Below are 20,829 nucleotides of genomic sequence, written 5' to 3' on the forward strand. Positions count from 1 at the left end.
ATTTGACTGTGATTGGTGGATAAACACACATGAAGCCAGACCCATTTGACTGTGATTGGTGGATAAACACACATGAAGCCAGACCCATTTGACTGTGATTGGTGGATAAACACACATGAAGCCAGACCCATTTGACTGTGATTGGTGGATAAACACACATGAAGCCAGACCATTTGACTGTGATTCAGCGTTTAGGAGGTAACGCTGTATGTCAGTGCATTACACTGGTCATGATCATGTAAATGTTCATGAGAATCACAACCAGACTCCGCTTACCTCCAAAGATCCTGGGCTCACCAAACAACACTGCCTCTGCAAAATGACGGGAGAAAAAAGGACACTGTTTAGTTTCTCATGGCTTAAACTGTATCAGAATGTTCCAACCACACATGAGGTGGAACAGAACAACATGGCTTAAACTGTATCAGAACGTTCCAACCACACATGAGGTGGAACAGAACAACATGGATTAAACTGTATCAGAACGTTCCAACCACACATGAGGTGGAACAGAACAACATGGATTCAACTGTATCAGAATGTTCCAACCACACATGAGGTGGAACAGAACAACATGGATTAAACTGTATCAGAACGTTCCAACCACACATGAGGTGGAACAGAACAACATGGATTAAACTGTATCAGAACGTTCCAACCACACATGAGGTGGAACAGAGCAACATGGATTAAACTGTATCAGAACGTTCCAACCACACATGAGGTGGAACAGAACAACTTGGACTTAGTAAAAACAGTCCTTCTCATATGATGTCTAATGTAGTTCATTCTAAGACATGTTTAGAAGACAGAAGCAGTGTGTTGAGAGCTACTCACCAGTATGTGACAGTGAGGAGGAGAGAACCAGCAGGACCAGAACTGTGACAGACATGACTGTCTGCTGACTGACACACAGACCGACGGAGGTCTGTAACGGACATCAGCTAGAGAGGAGAGAGGAAATGACATCAGCTAGAGAGGAGAGAGGAAATTACATCAGCTAGAGAGGAGAGAGAAAAATGACATCAGCTAGAGAGGAGAGAGAGAAATGACATCAGCTAGAGAAGAGAGAGAGAAATTACATCAGTTAGAGGAGAGAGAAAAATGACATCAGCTAGAGAGGAGAGAGAGAAATGACATCAGCTAGAGAAGAGAGAGAGAAATTACATCAGTTAGAGGAGAGAGAGGAAATGACATCAGTTAGAGAAGAGAGAGAGAAATTACATCAGTTAGAGGAGAGAGAGGAAATGACATCAGCTAGAGAGGAGAGAGAGAAATTACATCCGTTAGAGAAGAGAGAGAGAAATTACATCAGTTAGAGGAGAGAGAGGAAATGACATCAGCTAGAGAGGAGAGAGGAAATGACATCAGTTAGAGAGGAGAGAGAGGAAATGACATCAGTTAGAGAGGAGAGAGAGGAAATGACATCAGCTAGAGAGGAGAGAGAGAAATGACATCAGCTAGAGAGGAGAGAGGAAATTACATCAGCTAGAGAGGAGAGAAAGAAATGACATCAGCTAGAGAGGAAAGAGGAAATGACATCAGCTAGAGAGGAGAGAGGAAATGACATCAGTTAGAGAGGAGAGAGAGGAAATTACATCAGTTAGAGGAGAGAGAGAGGAAATTACATCAGTTAGAGGAGAGAGAGAGGAAATTACATCAGCTAGAGAGGAAAGAGAGAAATGACATCAGCTAGAGAGGAAAGAGAGAAATGACATCAGTTAGAGAGGAAATACAATTATTGTTTATCTTCTTTGCTGAATGAAATAACCCTGAGCCTGAGTTGTATCTAGTACAATTAAAAACCACTCAGATAACATGATGGCTTGATCTTGTGCTCATCATTGCTGATTGTGTTTCCTCATATCCACAACAACCACAATGTCACACACACAGATCTATGGATTCTATTCATACGTTCCCTTCCACTATCCTTATCAGTTTGACTGTACCCTCAGTGTGGCAGCAGCCACAGATCTGAATTCAGGTATTCATTTGGTTTGTTTAATTGTTGAATATCCTGGTATATACACAATTCAGCTTTTAGCTGTATAAATACAACTGGATTCTATTAGATGGACCCCCCAGTGTGCTATTTCCATATCAATTCACTTTGGATGTTTAAATGATTTATAACACTCATGAGTCAGCAATATCCTCCAAATACACTGTAGTCGTGCAGGCTTTTCTCTGTGAAGGGCTTTTTCCGTTAAAATATGCATTCACACACACACACACACACACACACACACACACACACACACACACACACACACACACACACACACACACACAAACTGCAGGGTTCAGACGGGTCCTGTCTGGCGTCATACATGCTCACACATCAGTTCTACAGCAGCATATGAGAGTCATCCTGCAGCAAGACACACCTTCTGAATACTGAGAGGAGAGGGAGGGAGGGAGAGTGAGAGAGTGAGGATAGAGCGATAGGGAGAGCGAGAGGAACACAGAGCAAGATAGAGGGTGAGAGTGAGTGAGAGATACAGAGAGAGTTAAATAGAAAGAGAAAGAGAGAGAAAGAGAGAGAATGAGAGAGCAAGAGAAAGGGTGTGATGGTGAGACAGAGAGGGTGAGAGTGAGTGTGAGAGAGAGAGATAAATAGAAAGAGAAAGAGAGAGAGAGAGAGCAAGAGAAAGGGTGTGATGGTGAGACAGAGAGAGAGAGAGAGAGAAAGACAGAGTGAGTGAGTGTGAGAGAGAGAGATAAATAGAAAGAGAAAGAGAGAGAGAGAGAGAGAGAGAGAGAGAGAGAGAGAGAGAGAGAGAGAGAGAGAGAGAGAGAGAGAGAGAGAGAGAGAGCTGCTCTGAGTCTGCAGTACTCTCAGCTCTCTCAGAGGACAACACAACACCAGTCTCAATCGGCTGCAGCCGGTCACGCTATAGCTCCGCCCCTCACCTCACCATTATCAAAAGGTGCAGTCATGCTGCATGCATAATACACTCCTGATTGAACACAGGATGTGGTGCATACCATAGTCGTGTTTAGTGTCCTTAGCACACCTCTGACACCCTAAATCTGTAGAGAATCCTGTCTGTTCAGCTACTCTACTGAACCCTGTCTGTCCAGCTACTATACTGAACCCTGTCTGACCAGCTACTCTACTGAACCCTGTCTGTCCAGCTACTCTACTGAACCCTGTCTGTCCAGCTACTATACTGAACCCTGTCTGTCCAGCTACTATACTGAACCCTGTCTGTCCAGCTACTATACTGAACCCTGTCTGTTCAGCTACTATACTGAACCCTGTCTGTTCAGCTACTCTACTGAACCCTGTCTGTCTAGCTACTCTACTGAACCCTGTCTGTCCGGCTACTATACTGAACCCTGTCTGTCCAGCTACTATACTGAACCCTGTCTGTCCAGCTACTATACTGAACCCTGTCTGTTCAGCTACTATACTGAACCCTGTCTGTCCAGCTACTCTACTGAACCCTGTCTGCCCAGCTACTATACTGAACCCTGTCTGGCCAGCTACTATACTGAACCCTGTTTGTCCAGCTACTATACTGAACCTTGTCTGTCCAGCTACTCTACTGAACCCTGTCTGTCCAGCTACTCTACTGAACCCTGTCTGTCCAGCTACTCTACTGAACCTTGTCTGTCCAGCTACTATACTGAACCCTGTCTGTTCAGCTACTCTACTGAACCCTGTCTGTCCAGCTACTATACTGAACCCTGTCTGTCCAGCTACTATACTGAACCCTGTCTGTTTAGCTACTATACTGAACCCTGTCTGTTTAGCTACTCTACTGAACCCTGTCTGTCCAGCTACTATACTGAACCCTGTCTGTCCAGCTACTCTACTGAACCCTGTCTGTTCAGCTACTCTACTGAACCCTGTCTGTCCAGCTACTATACTGAACCCTGTCTGTTCAGCTACTCTACTGAACCCTGTCTGTCTAGCTACTCTACTGAACCCTGTCTGTCCGGCTACTATACTGAACCCTGTCTGTCTAGCTACTCTACTGAACCCTGTCTGTCCGGCTACTATACTGAACCCTGTCTGTCCAGCTACTATACTGAACCCTGTCTGTTCAGCTACTATACTGAACCCTGTCTGTTCAGCTACTATACTGATCCCTGTCTGTCCAGCTACTGTACTGAACCATGTCTGTCCAGCGACTATACTGAACCCTGTCTGTCCTAATGTTACTATGCAGTCCCAGAGTCAGATTGTGACCTAAGAGACAGAGAGAGAGGAGAGAGAGGGGGATGCTTCTGTCACCAACCAAGGAGGGCCTACAGCAGCACCTAGATCTTCTGCACAGATTCTGTCAGACCTGGGCCCTGACAGTAAATCTCAGTAAGACAAAAATAATGGTGTTCCAAAAAAGGTCCAGTTGCCAGTACCACAAATACAAATTCCATCTAGACACCGTTGCCCTAGAACACACAAAAAACGATATGTACCTCGGCCTGAACATCAGCGCCACAGGTAACTTCCACAAAGTTGTGAACGAGCTGAGAGACAAGGCAAGAAGGGCCTTCTATGCCATTAAAAGGAACATAAAATTCGACATACCAATTAGGATCTGGCTAAAAATGCTTGAATCAGTTATAGAACCCATTGCCCTGTATGGTTGTGAGGTCTGGGGTCCGCTCACCAACCAAGAATTCGCAGAAAACACCAAATTGAGACTGCATGCAGAATTCTGCAAAAATATTATCCGCGTACAGCAGAATTAGGCCAATACCCGTTAAATTCTACAACCACCTAAAAGGAAGTGATTCCCAAACCTTCCATAACAAAGCCATCACCTACAGAGAGATTAACCTGTAGAAGGCCAAAAAGATCATCAAGGACAACAACCACCCGAGTCACTGCCTGTTCACCCCGCTATCATCCAGAAGGCGAGGTCAGTACAGGTGCATCAAAGCTGGGACCGAGAGACTGAAAAACAGCTTCTATCTCAAGGCCATCAGATTGTTAAACAGCCATCACTAGCACAGAGAGGCAGCTGCCTACATACACACTCGAAATCATTGGCCACTTTAATAAAAGGATCACTAGTCACTTTAATAATGCCACTTAAAAATATTTACATTTCTGGCATTACTCACCTCATATGTGTATACTCTATTCTATACTATCTACTGTATCTTAGTCTATGTCCTCTGTCATTGCTCATCCATATATGTATATATTCCTATTCCATTCCTTTACTTAGATATGTGTGTATCAGGTATTTGTTGTGGAATTGTTAGATATTGCTGCACTTTCGGAACTAGAAGCACTGTCACGTCCTGACCATAGTGCTTATGTGTTTTGCTTGTTTTAGTGTTGGTCAGGACGTGAGCTGGGTGGGCATTCTATGTTGTGTGTCTAGTTTGTCTGTTTCTGTGTTCAGCCTAATATGGTTCTCAATCAGAGGCAGCTGTCAGTCGTTGTCCCTGATTGAGAATCATATATAGGTGGCTTGTTTTGTGTTGGGGATTGTGGGTGGTTGTTTCCTGTCTTTGTGTTCTGCACCAGATAGGACTGTTTTCGGTTTTCACATTTCTTGTTTTGTAGCTTGTAGTGTTCACGTCATTATCTTTATTAAATCATGTTGAACACTAGCCGCGCTGCGTTTTGGTCCTCTCCTTCATCCCAGGAAGAAAGCCGTTACAAGCACAAGCATTTCGCTACACTCACAGTAACATCTGCTAACCATGTGTATGTGACCAATACAATTTCATTTGATGTGAAGAATCCCCTAAGCAAGCTGGTCCTGGAGCTCTGTTCACAAACACAAACAGAGCCTCAGGACAGCGACACAATCAGACCCAACCAAATCATGAAAAAACAAAAAGACAATTGGCAGGCATAAGCTACGGACAACAAACACAATTGCATTTTATCAATGACGATTTCAATGCACAGAGACATCGTGATGAGATCCTGAGGCCTATTGCCGTGCCATTCATCTGCCTCCATCTCCTCAGGTTTCAGCATGATAATGCACGGCCCCATGTCGCAAGGATCTGTACACAACTCCTGGAAGCTGAAATAGGGGATGAGTGATGACTAACAGAGGAGGGTGCATTTCAGTATAAATGAGGACTAACTCAGGATTCTCCAACTGAGCAGCTTCCAGCATATATCATCTGATACCCTGCTGCTGCTGCAGTCCTCCTCACACTCTCTTCTGGCTGGCTGGCTGACAATATTAGCATGTGCTGCCTGTTAGGCTAGCAGGAGCTCTAGGAAAGACTCAGTGATTCATAAAGACTTAGACAACAGCTTTTGTACCGTAGCCTAGCAGACACAGCCCTGACACTTGACCACTGCATAATCTCATTTATCAACAACTACTGTACTTTGCAAATGCAAGTGGTCCAATTTACGAGGCTGCTTGGAGGCTCTAATCTTCCTAACCTAATGTGTCATGAAGTCCCTCCTCTATAATCCACACAGAATAGAATGCAATAGAATACATTGGAATGCAATAGAATGGAATACAATGCAATAGAATAGAATGGAATGCAATGCAATAGAATAGAATGGAATGCTATAGAAGATAATGAAATAGAATAGAATGAATTGTAAATCTTCCTCAGAGCGCCAACCTGCTAAACTGACATTGTTCTAGTGGATCCAGAGGCATAGTGAATATGATGAAGACAAGACTGTAAGCATCTTCTACTCTCGTCTACTATCTCTGATCAAGTCCTGGGAGTTGGTTTTCTCTGTCATTCTGTAATCTGTTCAACGGGACACCCGTATTTAGGTCAGCCTAGTATTAAGCTGCCTGCCTGGCCCACTGACTGAGTGGGTGTCTGTTTTCCCCCTGGCTGGCCCACTGACTGAGTGGGTGTCTGTTTTTCCTGGCTGAATGCAGAGAAACACCACAGTTATAATACTGCCCTTAATATATGTCTGCTTCATTGCTTTTCAGATTTGTATTCTGACTTCTGAATTGTCCAGAGAAATATAAAGGCCTGGAGTGCATGAAAAGTAATCACCAAAATGTCCTTTCCCCTGATATGAAATATCTTCAATGATGACATTTTTGTTTCTCAAACACCAATAATATTAAATGAAAGCTATAAACATCCTATAATACCTGTGGTTATAGTATTGTGCATGGCAGTTTGATGATTGTTTTCACATCTCCTTATGTGCAACTGAATTGACAACAACCAATATTGCCAGAGTTTAGTGGTTTGTTCACTGTCATTGCCTCTAATTAGGCTGTGCTACATCAATGAAGGACAGCCTATAAGGTATGCCCCAAGCCAGCCCACCGTAGGACAGTTACATATATGATTATTACATATTGCAGGAGTTTGGTCAAATAACGGGTTTAAGGACAGCCCTGCCCAATGAGCCCTTGACGCATCCTCCTTCAAATCCACCTTGCCTCTCCTCAATGCTAAGCTGCAGCGTACTCTCCCAAAATGAGACTTTCACAAACAACTTAGATGAGTAACTTGCCCACATTAATTTTTCAGAAGCCTATTAAATTTAGCAAAGTGCAGACGTGTAAATATCCGGGAAAAAATGAAGTCGTTCACCGGTCGAAAAGTGACTGCACATTACCCTCACACGCACTTCCCTTCGACTATGATGAGTGTGGACCTGCAGTACACGGCCAGCACTGGAAACTGACGTTTCTGCATTGCGGTAGCATCCTCCGAAGCATTGCAGAGTTATCCCTGTCCTGGTCCGTTTTAAAATCCCTCATTGCAATCCCCTAAAACCGGGTAAATCTACAGACTCTATTCTACATGCATTATGCTCATGCCGTTTCGGCCTTACCTGTGAAATAGAATGAAACGGTATTTCAAATTATCCGCATAGCATAAACACCTGGATCAAACCCGCATTGTCCCACAACCAAGCGCGAGGAGCAGCGCGTGCGTTTCAACTGTTCTATTGGAGGAGACTAGCGGTGGTCGTAGGAAGGACGAGGAAGCGCATATCTGATCGCTATTGGAAGAGGGGGATGCAGGGAGGATGCCAGCATTGCGCACCGGCGGCGGTATCTGTGCCTGCAAAGCAAAGCCAACAAAGTAATCACATCAGCATTCTACTGTAGGCCTACATGATCAGTAGCCTACATGATCAGTAGCCTACAATTTCAGAAAATGTTTTTATTTGTAAAGATCTTAAACATTTTCTCTGGCCACATTGTAATAATAACAGTTATGTTGATATATATTGGACATTTATTGTCTCAATGTGCTGCCATGTGCCATGCATTTTAAACTCAGCGTTAATATCACATAGTTAACTTTATGAAACAGAGCATGATACCCATTTATAAAACAACAACAGCAGGAGCTTTAATGAACAGAGAGGAGGTCCAGAAACACATACAGCTGTAGAGGTAGAGGAGGTAGAGGAGGTAGAGGAGGTAGAGGAGGTCCAGAAACACATACAGCTGTAGAGGTAGAGGGGGTACTGGAGGTAGAGGAGGTAGAGGAGGTCCAGAAACACATACAGCTGTAGAGGTAGAGGGGGTACTGGAGGTAGAGGAGGTCCAGAAACACATACAGCTGTAGAGGTAGAGGGGGTAGAGGAGGTAGAGGAGGTCCAGAAACACATACAGCTGTAGAGGTAGAGGAGGTAGAGGAGGTAGAGGAGGTCCAGAAACACATACAGCTGTAGAGGTAGAGGGGGTACTGGAGGTAGAGGAGGTCCAGAAACACATACAGCTGTAGAGGTAGAGGAGGTAGAGGAGGTCCAGAAACACATACAGCTGTAGAGGTAGAGGGGGTACTGGAGGTAGAGGAGGTAGAGGAGGTCCAGAAACACATACAGCTGTAGAGGTAGAGGGGGTACTGGAGGTAGAGGAGGTAGAGGAGGTCCAGAAACACATACAGCTGTAGAGGTAGAGGGGGTACTGGAGGTAGAGGAGGTCCAGAAACACATACAGCTGTAGAGGTAGAGGGGGTAGAGGAGGTAGAGGAGGTCCAGAAACACATACAGCTGTAGAGGTAGAGGGGGTAGAGGGGGTAGAGGAGGTAGAGGGGGTAGAGGAGGTAGAGGAGGTCCAGAAACACATACAGCTATAGAGGTAGAGGGGGTAGAGGAGGTAGAGGGGGTAGAGGAGGTCCAGAAACACATGCAGCTGTAGAGGTAGAGGGGGTACTGGAGGTAGAGGGGGTAGAGGAGGTCCAGAAACACATACAGCTGTAGAGGTAGAGGGGGTACTGGAGGTAGAGGGGGTAGAGGAGGTCCAGAAACACATACAGCTGTAGAGGTAGAGGGGATACTGGAGGTAGAGGAGGTAGAGGAGGTAGAGGAGGTCCAGAAACACATACAGCTGTAGAGGTAGAGGGGGTACTGGAGGTAGAGGAGGTCCAGAAACACATACAGCTGTAGAGGTAGAGGGGGTAGAGGAGGTAGAGGAGGTCCAGAAACACATACAGCTGTAGAGGTAGAGGGGGTAGAGGGGGTACTGGAGGTAGAGGAGGTAGAGGAGGTCCAGAAACACATACAGCTGTAGAGGTAGAGGGGGTACTGGAGGTAGAGGAGGTCCAGAAACACATACAGCTGTAGAGGTAGAGGGGGTAGAGGAGGTAGAGGAGGTCCAGAAACACATACAGCTGTAGAGGTAGAGGGGGTAGAGGGGGTAGAGGAGGTAGAGGGGGTAGAGGAGGTAGAGGAGGTCCAGAAACACATACAGCTGTAGAGGTAGAGGGGGTAGAGGGGGTAGAGGAGGTAGAGGGGGTAGAGGAGGTAGAGGAGGTCCAGAAACACATACAGCTGTAGAGGTAAAGAAGGTAGAGGAGGGAGAGGAGGGAGAGGGGGTAGAGGAGGTAGAAGGGGAAGAGGAGGTAGAGGGGGTAGAGGGGGTAGAGGAGGTAGAGGAGGTAGAGGGGGTAGAGGGGGTAGAGGAGGTAGAGGAGGTAGAGGGGGTAGAGGGGGTAGAGGGGGTAGAGGAGGGAGAGGGGGTAGAGGAGGTAGAGGGTTAGAGGAGGTAGAGGGGGTAGAGGGGGTAGAGGGGGTAGAGGAGGTAGAGGGGGTAGAGGGGGTAGAGGAGGTAGAAGGGGTAGAGGAGGTAGAGGGGGTAGAAGGGGAAGAGGAGGTAGAGGAGGTAGAGGGGGTAGAAGGGGAAGAGGAGGTAGAGGAGGTAGAGGGGGTAGAGGAGGGAGAGGAGGTAGAGGGGGTAGAGGAGGTAGAGGAGGTAGAGGGGGTAGAGGAGGTAGAGGAGGTAGAGGGGGTAGAGGAGGTAGAGGGGGTAGAGGAGGTAGAGGGGGTAGAGGAGGTAGAGGGGGTAGAGGAGGTAGAGGGGGTAGAGGGGGTAGAGGGGGTAGAGGAGGTAGAGGAGGTAGAGGGGGTAGAGGAGTGTGGAGGGGTGATGGGATGAGAGCGGTTGTAGAGGTGTGGAGGGGTGATGGGATGAGAGAGGGGGTAGAGGTGTGGAGGGGTGATGGGATGAGAGAGGGGGTAGAGGTGTGTGGAGGGGTGATGGGATGAGAGCGGTTGTAGAGGTGTGTGGAGGGGTGATGGGATGAGAGAGGGGGTAGAGGTGTGGAGGGGTGATGGGATGAGAGAGGGGGTAGAGGTGTGTGGAGGGGTGATGGGATGAGAGAGGGGGTAGAGGTGTGGAGGGGTGATGGGATGAGAGAGGGGGTAGAGGTGTGTGGAGGGGTGATGGGATGAGAGAGGGGGTAGAGGTGTGGAGGGATGATGAGATGACAGAGGGGGTAGAGGTGTGGAGGGATGATGGGATGAGAGCCGTTGTAGAGGTGTGTGGAGGGGTGATGGGATGAGAGCGGTTGTAGAGGTGTGGAGGGGTGATGGGATGAGAGAGGGGGTAGAGGTGTGTGGAGGGGTGATGGGATGAGAGAGGGGGTAGAGGTGTATGGAGGGGTGATGGGATGAGAGAGTGGGTAGAGGTGTGTGGAGGGGTGATGGGATGAGAGAGGGGGTAGAGGTGTGTGGAGGGGTGATGGGATGAGAGAGGGGGTAGAGGTGTGGAGGGGTGATGGGATGAGAGCGGTTGTAGAGGTGTGTGGAGGGATGATGGGATGAGAGAGGGGGTAGAGGTGTGGAGGGGTGATGGGATGAGAGCGGTTGTAGAGGTGTGTGGAGGGATGATGGGATGAGAGAGGGGGTAGAGGTGTGGAGGGGTGATGGGATGAGAGCGGTTGTAGAGGTGTGATGGGATGAGAGAGGGGGTAGAGGTGTGTGGAGGGGTGATGGGATGAGAGAGGGGGTAGAGGTGTGTGGAGGGGTGATGGGATGAGAGAGGGGGTAGAGGTGTGGAGGGGTGATGGGATGAGAGCGGTTGTAGAGGTGTGTGGAGGGATGATGGGATGAGAGAGGGGGTAGAGGTGTGTGGAGGGATGATGGGATGAGAGAGGGGGTAGAGGTGTGTGGAGGGGTGATGGGATGAGAGAGGGGGTAGAGGTGTGGAGGGGTGATGGGATGAGAGCGGTTGTAGAGGTGTGTGGAGGGATGATGGGATGAGAGAGGGGGTAGAGGTGTGGAGGGGTGATGGGATGAGAGAGGGGGTAGAGGTGTGGAGGGGTGATGGGATGAGAGAGGAGGTAGAGGTGTGGAGGGGTGATGGGATGAGAGAGGGGGTAGAGGTGTGGAGGGGTGATGGGATGAGAGAGGGGGTAGAGGTGTGTGGAGGGATGATGGGATGAGAGAGGGGGTAGAGGTGTGGAGGGGTGATGGGATGAGAGAGGGGGTAGAGGTGTGGAGGGGTGATGGGATGAGAGCGGGGGTAGAGGTGTGTGGAGGGGTGATGGGATGAGAGAGGGGGTAGAGGTGTGTGGAGGGATGATGGGATGAGAGCGGGGGTAGAGGTGTGTGGAGGGGTGATGGGATGAGAGCGGGGGTAGAGGTGTGTGGAGGGGTGATGGGATGAGAGCGGTTGTAGAGGTGTGTGGAGGGGTGATGGGATGAGAGAGGGGGTAGAGATGTGTGGAGGGGTGATGGGATGAGAGCGGTTGTAGAGGTGTGTGGAGGGATGATGGGATGAGAGAGGGGGTAGAGGTGTGGAGGGGTGATGGGATGAGAGCGGTTGTAGAGGTGTTTGGAGGGGTGATGGGATGAGAGAGGGGGTAGAGGTGTGTGGAGGGGTGATGGGATGAGAGAGGGGGTAGAGGTGTGGAGGGGTGATGGGATGAGAGCGGTTGTAGAGGTGTGTGGAGGGGTGATGGGATGAGGGCGGTTGTAGAGGTGTGGAGGGGTGATGGGATGAGAGAGGGGGTAGAGGTGTGGAGGGGTGATGGGATGAGAGAGGGGGTAGAGGTGTGGAGGGGTGATGGGATGAGAGAGGGGGTAGAGGTGTGGAGGGGTGATGGGATGAGGGCGGTTGTAGAGGTGTGTGGAGGGATGATGGGAGCTCTGTTGCGTTTTAGCTTGTTGATGCTCTCTCGCCCTCGCTCGCTCACACACACACACACACACACACACACACACACACACACACACACACACACACACACACACACACACACACACACACACACACACACAATCCCCAAATCCAGATTCTATAATCCCCAGTGTGGGTAATGAGGGGGAGGGAAACAGAGAGAAATAGCAGTCCTATACAGCAGGATCAGATCAAAACCAATCTCCCTCTATATATATATGAGTCACTAGGTAGTCTAGTACTTCCCTGGATAAACAGCCGTACCGTTCTGTGTCCAAACAAGGTACATTGGACAAGGCCTTGTTATTGCATAATATATAATAACATGTTACAAAGAACCTTGAATATCTCCAGGTATACATATTGAATCTAGTGAAACAATACACAGGTATTCATGTTTGATATAGAACACAAATGAATCCATTAAAATAATGAGGGATGAAATTAAAGGAGGAATAAATCAGTCTGAAGTGAAATTCTGAAACCAACATTTATTTTCATTTCAAAATACAAAATATTTAGCAATATTATATTATAGAGTAAACCATTTGACAGCCTTTCATGCTCTTCGAGTAGCTTCAACATTTACCAGAATGTTCTACTATCATTTCATATATTATTTCCTGTAGTCACCAGTCAGGGGATTCACACTGCGTCCTGCTATCATTTAGTCTATTTGTGAGTCTCAATGGATGAGCATGTCATTTGTTTATTTGAATTATTTTCTCCTCCTCCTCCTCCTCCTCCTCGTCTCCTGCACCTCTCCTCCTTACCCCATAAGGCCTTGAGCTAGCAAAAGTAGTAACCTGACAAATTTGAAAAACAAAGTTGCACAGCAAATGAAAGAGTGAAAACTGTAAAAGGTCTCTCTTGTCCCCATCTTGCAATGCACCCAACACACCTTCAAACCCCCATGATGCTAGTTGATCAGGTCAAGCTCTCGTCTGGCGTCTCTATACCCCTCAAACCAAAACATCTACAGTCAGGTCAAGCTCTCGTCTGGCGTCTCTATACCCCTCCAACCAAAACATCTACAGTCAGGTCAAGCTCTCGTCTGGCGTCTCTATACCCCCTCCAACCAAAACATCTACAGTCAGGTCAAGCTCTCGTCTGGCGTCTCTATACCCCCTCCAACCAAAACATCTACAGTCAGGTCAAGCTCTCGTCTGGCGTCTCTATACCCCATCCAACCAAAACATCTACAGTCAGGTCAAGCTCTCGTCTGGTGTCTCTATACCCCCTCCAACCAAAACATCTAGTCAGGTCAAGCTCTCGTCTGGCGTCTCTATACCCCCTCCAACCAAAACATCTACAGTCAGGTCAAGCTCTCGTCTGGCGTCTCTATACCCCCTCCAACCAAAACATCTACAGTCAGGTCAAGCTCTCGTCTGGCGTCTCTATACCCCCTCCAACCAAAACATCTACAGTCAGGTCAAGCTCTCGTCTGGCGTCTCTATACCCCCTCCAACCAAAACATCTACAGTCAGGTCAAGCTCCCGTCTGGCGTCTCTATACCCCCTCCAACCAAAACATCTACAGTCAGGTCAAGCTCTCGTCTGGTGTCTCTATACCCCCTCCAACCAATACATCCACAGTCAGGTCAAGCTCTCGTCTGGTGTCTCTATACCCCCTCCAACCAAAACATTAACACTCATGGCAAGCTCTCGTCTGGTGTCTCTATACCCCCTCCAACCAAAACATCTACAGTCAGGTCAAGCTCTCGTCTGGCGTCTCTATACCCCCTCCAACCAAAACATCTACAGTCAGGTCAAGCTCCCGTCTGGCGTCTCTATACCCCCTCCAACCAAAACATCTACAGTCAGGTCAAGCTCTCGTCTGGTGTCTCTATACCCCCTCCAACCAATACATCCACAGTCAGGTCAAGCTCTCGTCTGGTGTCTCTATACCCCCTCCAACCAAAACATTAACACTCATGGCAAGCTCTCGTCTGGTGTCTCTATACCCCCTCCAACCAAAACATCTACAGTCAGGTCAAGCTCCCGTCTGGCGTCTCTATACCCCCTCCAACCAAAACATCTACAGTCAGGTCAAGCTCTCGTCTGGTGTCTCTATACCCCCTCCAACCAATACATCCACAGTCAGGTCAAGCTCTCGTCTGGTGTCTCTATACCCCCTCCAACCAAAACATTAACACTCATGGCAAGCTCTCGTCTGGTGTCTCTATACCCCCTCAAACCAAAACATCTACAGTCAGGTCAAGCTCTCGTCTGGTGTCTCTATACCCCCTCCAACCAAAACATCTACAGTCAGGTCAAGCTCTCGTCTGGCGTCTCTATACCCCCTCCAACCAAAACATCTACAGTCAGGTCAAGCTCTCGTCTGGCGTCTCTATACCCCCTCCAACCAAAACATCTACAGTCAGGTCAAGCTCTCGTCTGGCGTCTCTATACCCCCTCCAACCAAAACATCTACAGTCAGGTCAAGCTCTCGTCTGGCGTCTCTATACCCCCTCCAACCAAAACATCTACAGTCAGGTCAAGCTCTCGTCTGGCGTCTCTATACCCCTCCAACCAAAACATCTACAGTCAGGTCAAGCTCTCGTCTGGCGTCTCTATACCCCCTCCAACCAAAACATCTACAGTCAGGTCAAGCTCCCGTCTGGCGTCTCTATACCCCCTCCAACCAAAACATCTACAGTCAGGTCAAGCTCTCGTCTGGTGTCTCTATACCCCCTCCAACCAATACATCCACAGTCAGGTCAAGCTCTCGTCTGGTGTCTCTATACCCCCTCCAACCAAAACATCTACAGTCAGGTCAAGCTCTCGTCTGGAGTCTCTATACCCCCTCAAACCAAAACATCTACAGTCAGGTCAAGCTCTCGTCTGGTGTCTCTATACCCCCTCCAACCAAAACATCTACAGTCAGGTCAAGCTCTCGTCTGGTGTCTCTATACCCCCTCCAACCAAAACATCTACAGTCAGGTCAAGCTCTCGTCTGGCGTCTCTATACCCCCTCCAACCAAAACATCTACAGTCAGGTCAAGCTCTCGTCTGGCGTCTCTATACCCCCTCCAACCAAAACATCTACAGTCAGGTCAAGCTCTCGTCTGGCGTCTCTATACCCCCTCCAACCAAAACATCTACAGTCAGGTCAAGCTCTCGTCTGGTGTCTCTATACCCCCTCCAACCAAAACATCTACAATCAGGTCAAGCTCTCGTCTGGCGTCTCTATACCCCCTCCAACCAAAACATCTACAGTGAGGTCAAGCTCTCGTCTGGCGTCTCTATACCCCCTCCAACCAAAACATCTACAGTCAGGTCTTGTCTGGTGTCTCTATACCCCCTCCAACCAAAACATCTACAGTCAGGTCAAGCTCTCGTCTGGCGTCTCTATACCCCCTCCAACCAAAACATCTACAGGTCAAGCTCTCGTCTGGCGTCTCTATACCCCCTCCAACCAAAACATCTACAGTCAGGTCAAGCTCTCGTCTGGCGTCTCTATACCCCCTCCAACCAAAACATCTACAGTCAGGTCAAGCTCTCGTCTGGCGTCTCTATACCCCTCCAACCAAAACATCTACAGGTCAAGCTCTATTTACATATTACAACAAAATATCTACACACAGAAAGCAGACACATTTGGAAACTAAAAACTTGATGCAAGTTGAAAATGTAGATCATGCAAATCAGGAACTTCCTCTTGAAATTCTCCCTTCGTCTTCCAGGTGACATATGGATCAGCTGTTTCTGCCAAGATGTCCGGACCGCTTCACACAACAGACTGTCATCACCTAGAAGAGGAGCTATAGAATACGTCACACACACGCACGCACGCACGCACGCACGCACACACACACCATTCTTGTAGATGATCCAACTCCACTGACTACTGGGTGGAGGCTACACACTAAACTTCAAGGTTGCACTCTGAGTTACAGCAAAACGTGACAACAAACACATATAAACGTTTAAATGCAAAAAAACTAAAATCACCAGCACATATTACTATTGACATGGTCCAATGAAACAAGCAACATTTCATTCCTTATGATGAATAGGCAAAACACATTCAATATCTTCCATACCGTTCAAGCCCCTTCAGTTCCTATCAGTTGTTTTACGTTGTAGCAGTAGTTCACCCCATCCTTAATGGCAGTTAACCAGAGAGTTAAACAGTAGGCTGCATCTGAAATGGGACCCTATTCCCTTTAGTGCCCTACTTTTGACAATGGCACCCTACATAGTGCGCTACTTTTGACCAGAGCCGTATGCGCCCTGGTCAAAAGTAGTGCACTATATAGGGGGAAAGGGTGCCATGTCAGGTGCACCATAGGTTGGCAGTAGTTTAGTGCTGCTGGTCTGGTCCCTAGCCCTTCCTCTAGGTGTGACGCAGAGAGGAGAGATGAGACCATGGATGATGATAGTCTATTCTCCTGTGGTGTTGGTTAGTGATTCATTTCTTTAGGTTAGTATATAATCTCTCATGGCTGGATCTATACATGGACCCATGACAACTGTACCGATTTGGAACCATAGAAACAGAATGATGGAATGAATGTCATTCTATTTCTGCGTATTGGAACCAGGTCCTGCTTTGTGTATTGGAACCAGGTTCTGCTTTGTGTATTGGAACCAGGTTCTGCTTTGTGTTTCAGAACCAGGTTCTGCTCTGTGTATTGGAACCAGGTTCTGCTTTGTGTTTCAGAACCAGGTTCTGCTCTGTGTATTGGAACCAGGTTCTGCTTTGTGTTTCAGAACCAGGTTCTGCTCTGTGTATTGGAACCAGGTTCTGCTTTGTGTTTCAGAACCAGGTTCTGCTCTGTGTATTGGAACCATGTTCTGCTCTGTGTATTGGAACCATGTTCTGCTCTGTGTATTGGAACCGGTTCTGCTCTGTGTATTGGAACCAGGTTCTGCTCTGTGTATTGGAACCATGTTCTGGTCTGTGTATTGGAACCAGGTTCTGCTCTGTGTATTGGAACCAGGTTCTGCTCTGTGTATTGGAACCAGGTTCTGCTCTGTGTATTGGAACCGGTTCTGCTCTGTGTATTGGAACCAGGTTCTGCTCTGTGTATTGGAACCAGGTTCTGCTCTGTGTATTAGAACCACAGTTCTGCTCTGTGGATGAGGGGATGTGTATGGGTATGAATCTAGAACTCAGGCTGTTCTCTACAAAGGCACTATTAACCGTGCTGAAGGGTTCTCTGGTTTTGCACCGCCTGCAGTCTGTATCGGGTTCCAGACCTGGCTCAGAATAGTTTGATTTCATTACTTTAGGGTGTACTTGATTTAGCTTGTCTGCTGTGCAGAGTTCACCCAGATGTGTGGGGATCTCTTGTGATGGTACTATATTGGTTCCGCAAGTGAAATAGAGTACACCTAAAGTGTTTGCAAGAAAACAAATACTTTACTATTTTGACACAGGTCTGCTCTGGGAACTGCAGCAGGAACATAGCACCGCTTGACTGTTCTCTCTCTCTCTCTCTCTCCACACAAGGCAGGAGCGTGGAAATGCAATGCTGTTGAACTATGCTGGGTGGTGGCCATTTTATAGGTTAGGCCAACATGTTGATCAATGTTTGTTCCATGATCAGAGAGGCTGTATGCAGTCTCAGCTGAGTGTGTGGTGAAGCTGTATGAACAATGGGTCTGTTCCAATCTCCATGTTAGATAGTAGTGCCACTGCAACAAGACCGTGTGTCTGGCGGAAAGGAAGACAAATAAACAACAACTAAACAACAACAAGCCTTGAAAAACCAAAGAAAGACAAACAGCAACGTCTGTGTGTGAGTGTGGGATCGTTGGAGAGAGGTGGGGAGTGTCGGCGTTATTCTGTATTGATTATTAATAGTTTTCTCTTCAGGGCTACAAACTATAAATGTGTTATCCCTGACCATCCAGTCCATAGATTTGTTCTGCTATTACAGTATACATACAAACACCTCCTGTCTTGCAAAAATAACATGCCACAATAGCATTTAAACTGAGTCACACTTTTCACAGCAATGTCCACAAAGACATTGATGACGCCATAGTCCCCCCCCCCCCCGTATTATAATACCAATATAACACTTATGACAGTAGAAAGGTAAGATGATGAAAGGCATAACCAGTAGTTTAAGGTGTGCACCACGTCATGGCGTACAGTCGGTCAACGTGAATCTCTGCTCCCACGCTAGACACCAGTATGATTCCGTGTGTAATGGTTTACAGTATCATTCATTCCATGCAGTATATTAATCACAAGCAGATGAATGTATAGAATGGCAAAATGTATGTATACTGTTGACTGCCATGTTGGGTGATGTTGAGAAAATATATATTCTAATGGATATCATTGTTTGCAAAAAGACAATGATCTATATATGTCATCATATATACGTTTGCAAAAGCTAAAATGGCCCTAACACACACATGCCCTCTCCAGCACTTTGTGGAGCAGTCTGGGTGATGAGAACCAACCCAGTCTGCTCCTGGAATACATTCCTCCACTTCCTGCTTGTCCGTGTTTCCTTCTCCTCCATCTCTCTCTGTCTGTTTCTGGGCTCCTACATCCCTCTTTCTACTTTTTCAAATGGTTCTAAGGTTCTTCTTCTCATGTCTCTTCTGGTTGGTTAGTTGTTTGTCCCATCGTGTGATAGTGAGGGAGGTGAGAGTAGTCACAGTGTGATGGGGGGGTTGGGAGTTGGCGGGCAAGAGGGGCAGGCTGTGGAGAGATGACAGGGTGTGACAGAAGTAGCCATGGTGATGGGTGGCCACGGTGACAGGTCACCACGGTGATGAGACTCCGTGGTGACACGTCCTTATGGTGGCAGGTCTCCATGGTGACAGGTCAGGTCAACATAGTGACGGTTTCCATGGCAGCCAGTCGTCATGGCATCGCCATCGGCTAGCGGCGACTGTCTATCTAACTAGACGAAGGAGTTCATAGCGTTGACCGGCGAGGGGGCCTCGGAGCTCTCGTTGCCCTCGTGCGTGTCTTTCTCCTTCTTGCCGCTGTACTGGCCGATGAAGGATCCATCCTCGTTGAACTGCCCATCCCCTCCCTCGCCGTAGTCCACCAGGCTGTCATCACTGTCGTCCCTCTTCACCGTTCCGTTGGACGGCGTCCGGCTTCCCTTCAGAGGCTTGTGGTCCTCCGTGTCACTAAGGGTTAGGAGGGAGAGGCAGAGAAACGGTTTACTTTAGGTCAGATAGTGGTGGCTAAGTTTGGTCCTGGAGAGATACAGGGGGTGCAGGGTTTTGTTCCAGCCTGGCATTGATGCACCTAATTCACCTGACCAAGGTCTTGTTTATGATGTGTTCAAGCTTGGCTGGAGCAAAAGCCTGGAACACCTAGTTCTGCGGGACTGGCCTTGGTGACGAATACTTTGACATGATTCCATTTCAATCAATAAGGCGTGCTTCTCAACATAACACACATACTAGGCAGACATCAGACCATGTGCTATCCATTAAATCTACATGCATTAAAGACTCAGAGGGATTCAAATAACAGATCTGTCCAAAATGCATAGGGGTCTTAATGGTCTTGGAGTCGAGGGGCTGAGTCGTACAAAAACCCTTTTATTGAAATTAAAACTGAACTGATTCTGGTGGATCAATCTAACAGTAGAAGTGTAGTACACTATATCCTGTTTAATATTAACACTACGGTGACACTATATCCTGTTTAACATTAACACTACGGTGACACTATATCCTGTTTAACATTAACACTACGGTGACACTATATCCTGTTTAACATTAACACTACGGTGACACTATATCCTGTTTAACATTAACACTACGGTGACACTATATCCTGTTTAACATTAACACTACGGTGACACTATATCCTGTTCAATATTAACACTACGGTGACACTATATCCTGTTCAATATTAACACTACGGTGACACTATATCCTGTTCAACACTAACACTACGGTGACACTATATCCTGTTCAATATTAACACTATGGTGACACTATATCCTGTTCAACATTAACACTATGGTGACACTATATCCTGTTTAACACTACGGTGACACTATATCCTGTTCAACACTAACACTACGGTGACACTATATCCTGTTCAATATTAACACTATGGTGACACTATATCCCGTTCAATATTAACACTATGGTGACACTATATCCTGTTCAACATTAACACTATGGTGACACTATATCCTGTTTAACATTAACACTACGGTGACACTATATCCTGTTTAACATTAACACTACGGTGACACTATATCCTGTTTAACATTAACACTACGGTGACACTATATCCTGTTTAACATTAACACTACGGTGACACTATATCCTGTTTAATATTAACACTACGGTGACACTATATCCTGTTTAACATTAACACTACGGTGACACTATATCCTGTTTAACATTAACACTACGGTGACACTATATCCTGTTTAACATTAACACTACGGTGACACTATATCCTGTTCAATATTAACACTACGGTGACACTATATCCTGTTTAACACTACGGTGACACTATATCCTGTTTAACATTAACACTA

The 20,829-nt window shown here is 47.1% G+C and overlaps 2 protein-coding genes across 13 annotated transcripts in view; both read right to left on the reverse strand.

Annotated features, from left to right (window-relative positions):
• The window catches only part of LOC129843046 (contactin-1-like), a 52,973-nt gene extending 45,040 nt beyond the window's left edge, over window positions 1-7,933 (reverse strand). The window contains exons 1-3 of the mRNA XM_055911773.1: window positions 7,763-7,933; window positions 838-944; window positions 277-312 (exon numbers count right to left, since the gene is read on the reverse strand). Of these exons, the coding sequence (XP_055767748.1) occupies window positions 277-312; window positions 838-892 (91 nt within the window). The 5' untranslated portion in view covers window positions 893-944; window positions 7,763-7,933. The remainder of the gene's footprint in view (window positions 1-276; window positions 313-837; window positions 945-7,762) is intronic.
• Window positions 7,934-12,815: 4,882 nt separating this feature from the next.
• The window catches only part of LOC129843049 (neuronal cell adhesion molecule-like), a 69,670-nt gene continuing 61,656 nt past the window's right edge, over window positions 12,816-20,829 (reverse strand). For all 12 annotated transcript variants that reach the window (XM_055911789.1, XM_055911781.1, XM_055911779.1 and 9 more), the window contains one exon: window positions 12,816-19,450. In XM_055911789.1, the coding sequence (XP_055767764.1) occupies window positions 19,216-19,450 (235 nt within the window). In that variant the 3' untranslated portion in view covers window positions 12,816-19,215. The remainder of the gene's footprint in view (window positions 19,451-20,829) is intronic.

Source organism: Salvelinus fontinalis, unplaced genomic scaffold, assembly GCF_029448725.1.
Source record: "Salvelinus fontinalis isolate EN_2023a unplaced genomic scaffold, ASM2944872v1 scaffold_0095, whole genome shotgun sequence".
Taxonomy (NCBI): Eukaryota; Metazoa; Chordata; class Actinopteri; order Salmoniformes; family Salmonidae; genus Salvelinus; species Salvelinus fontinalis.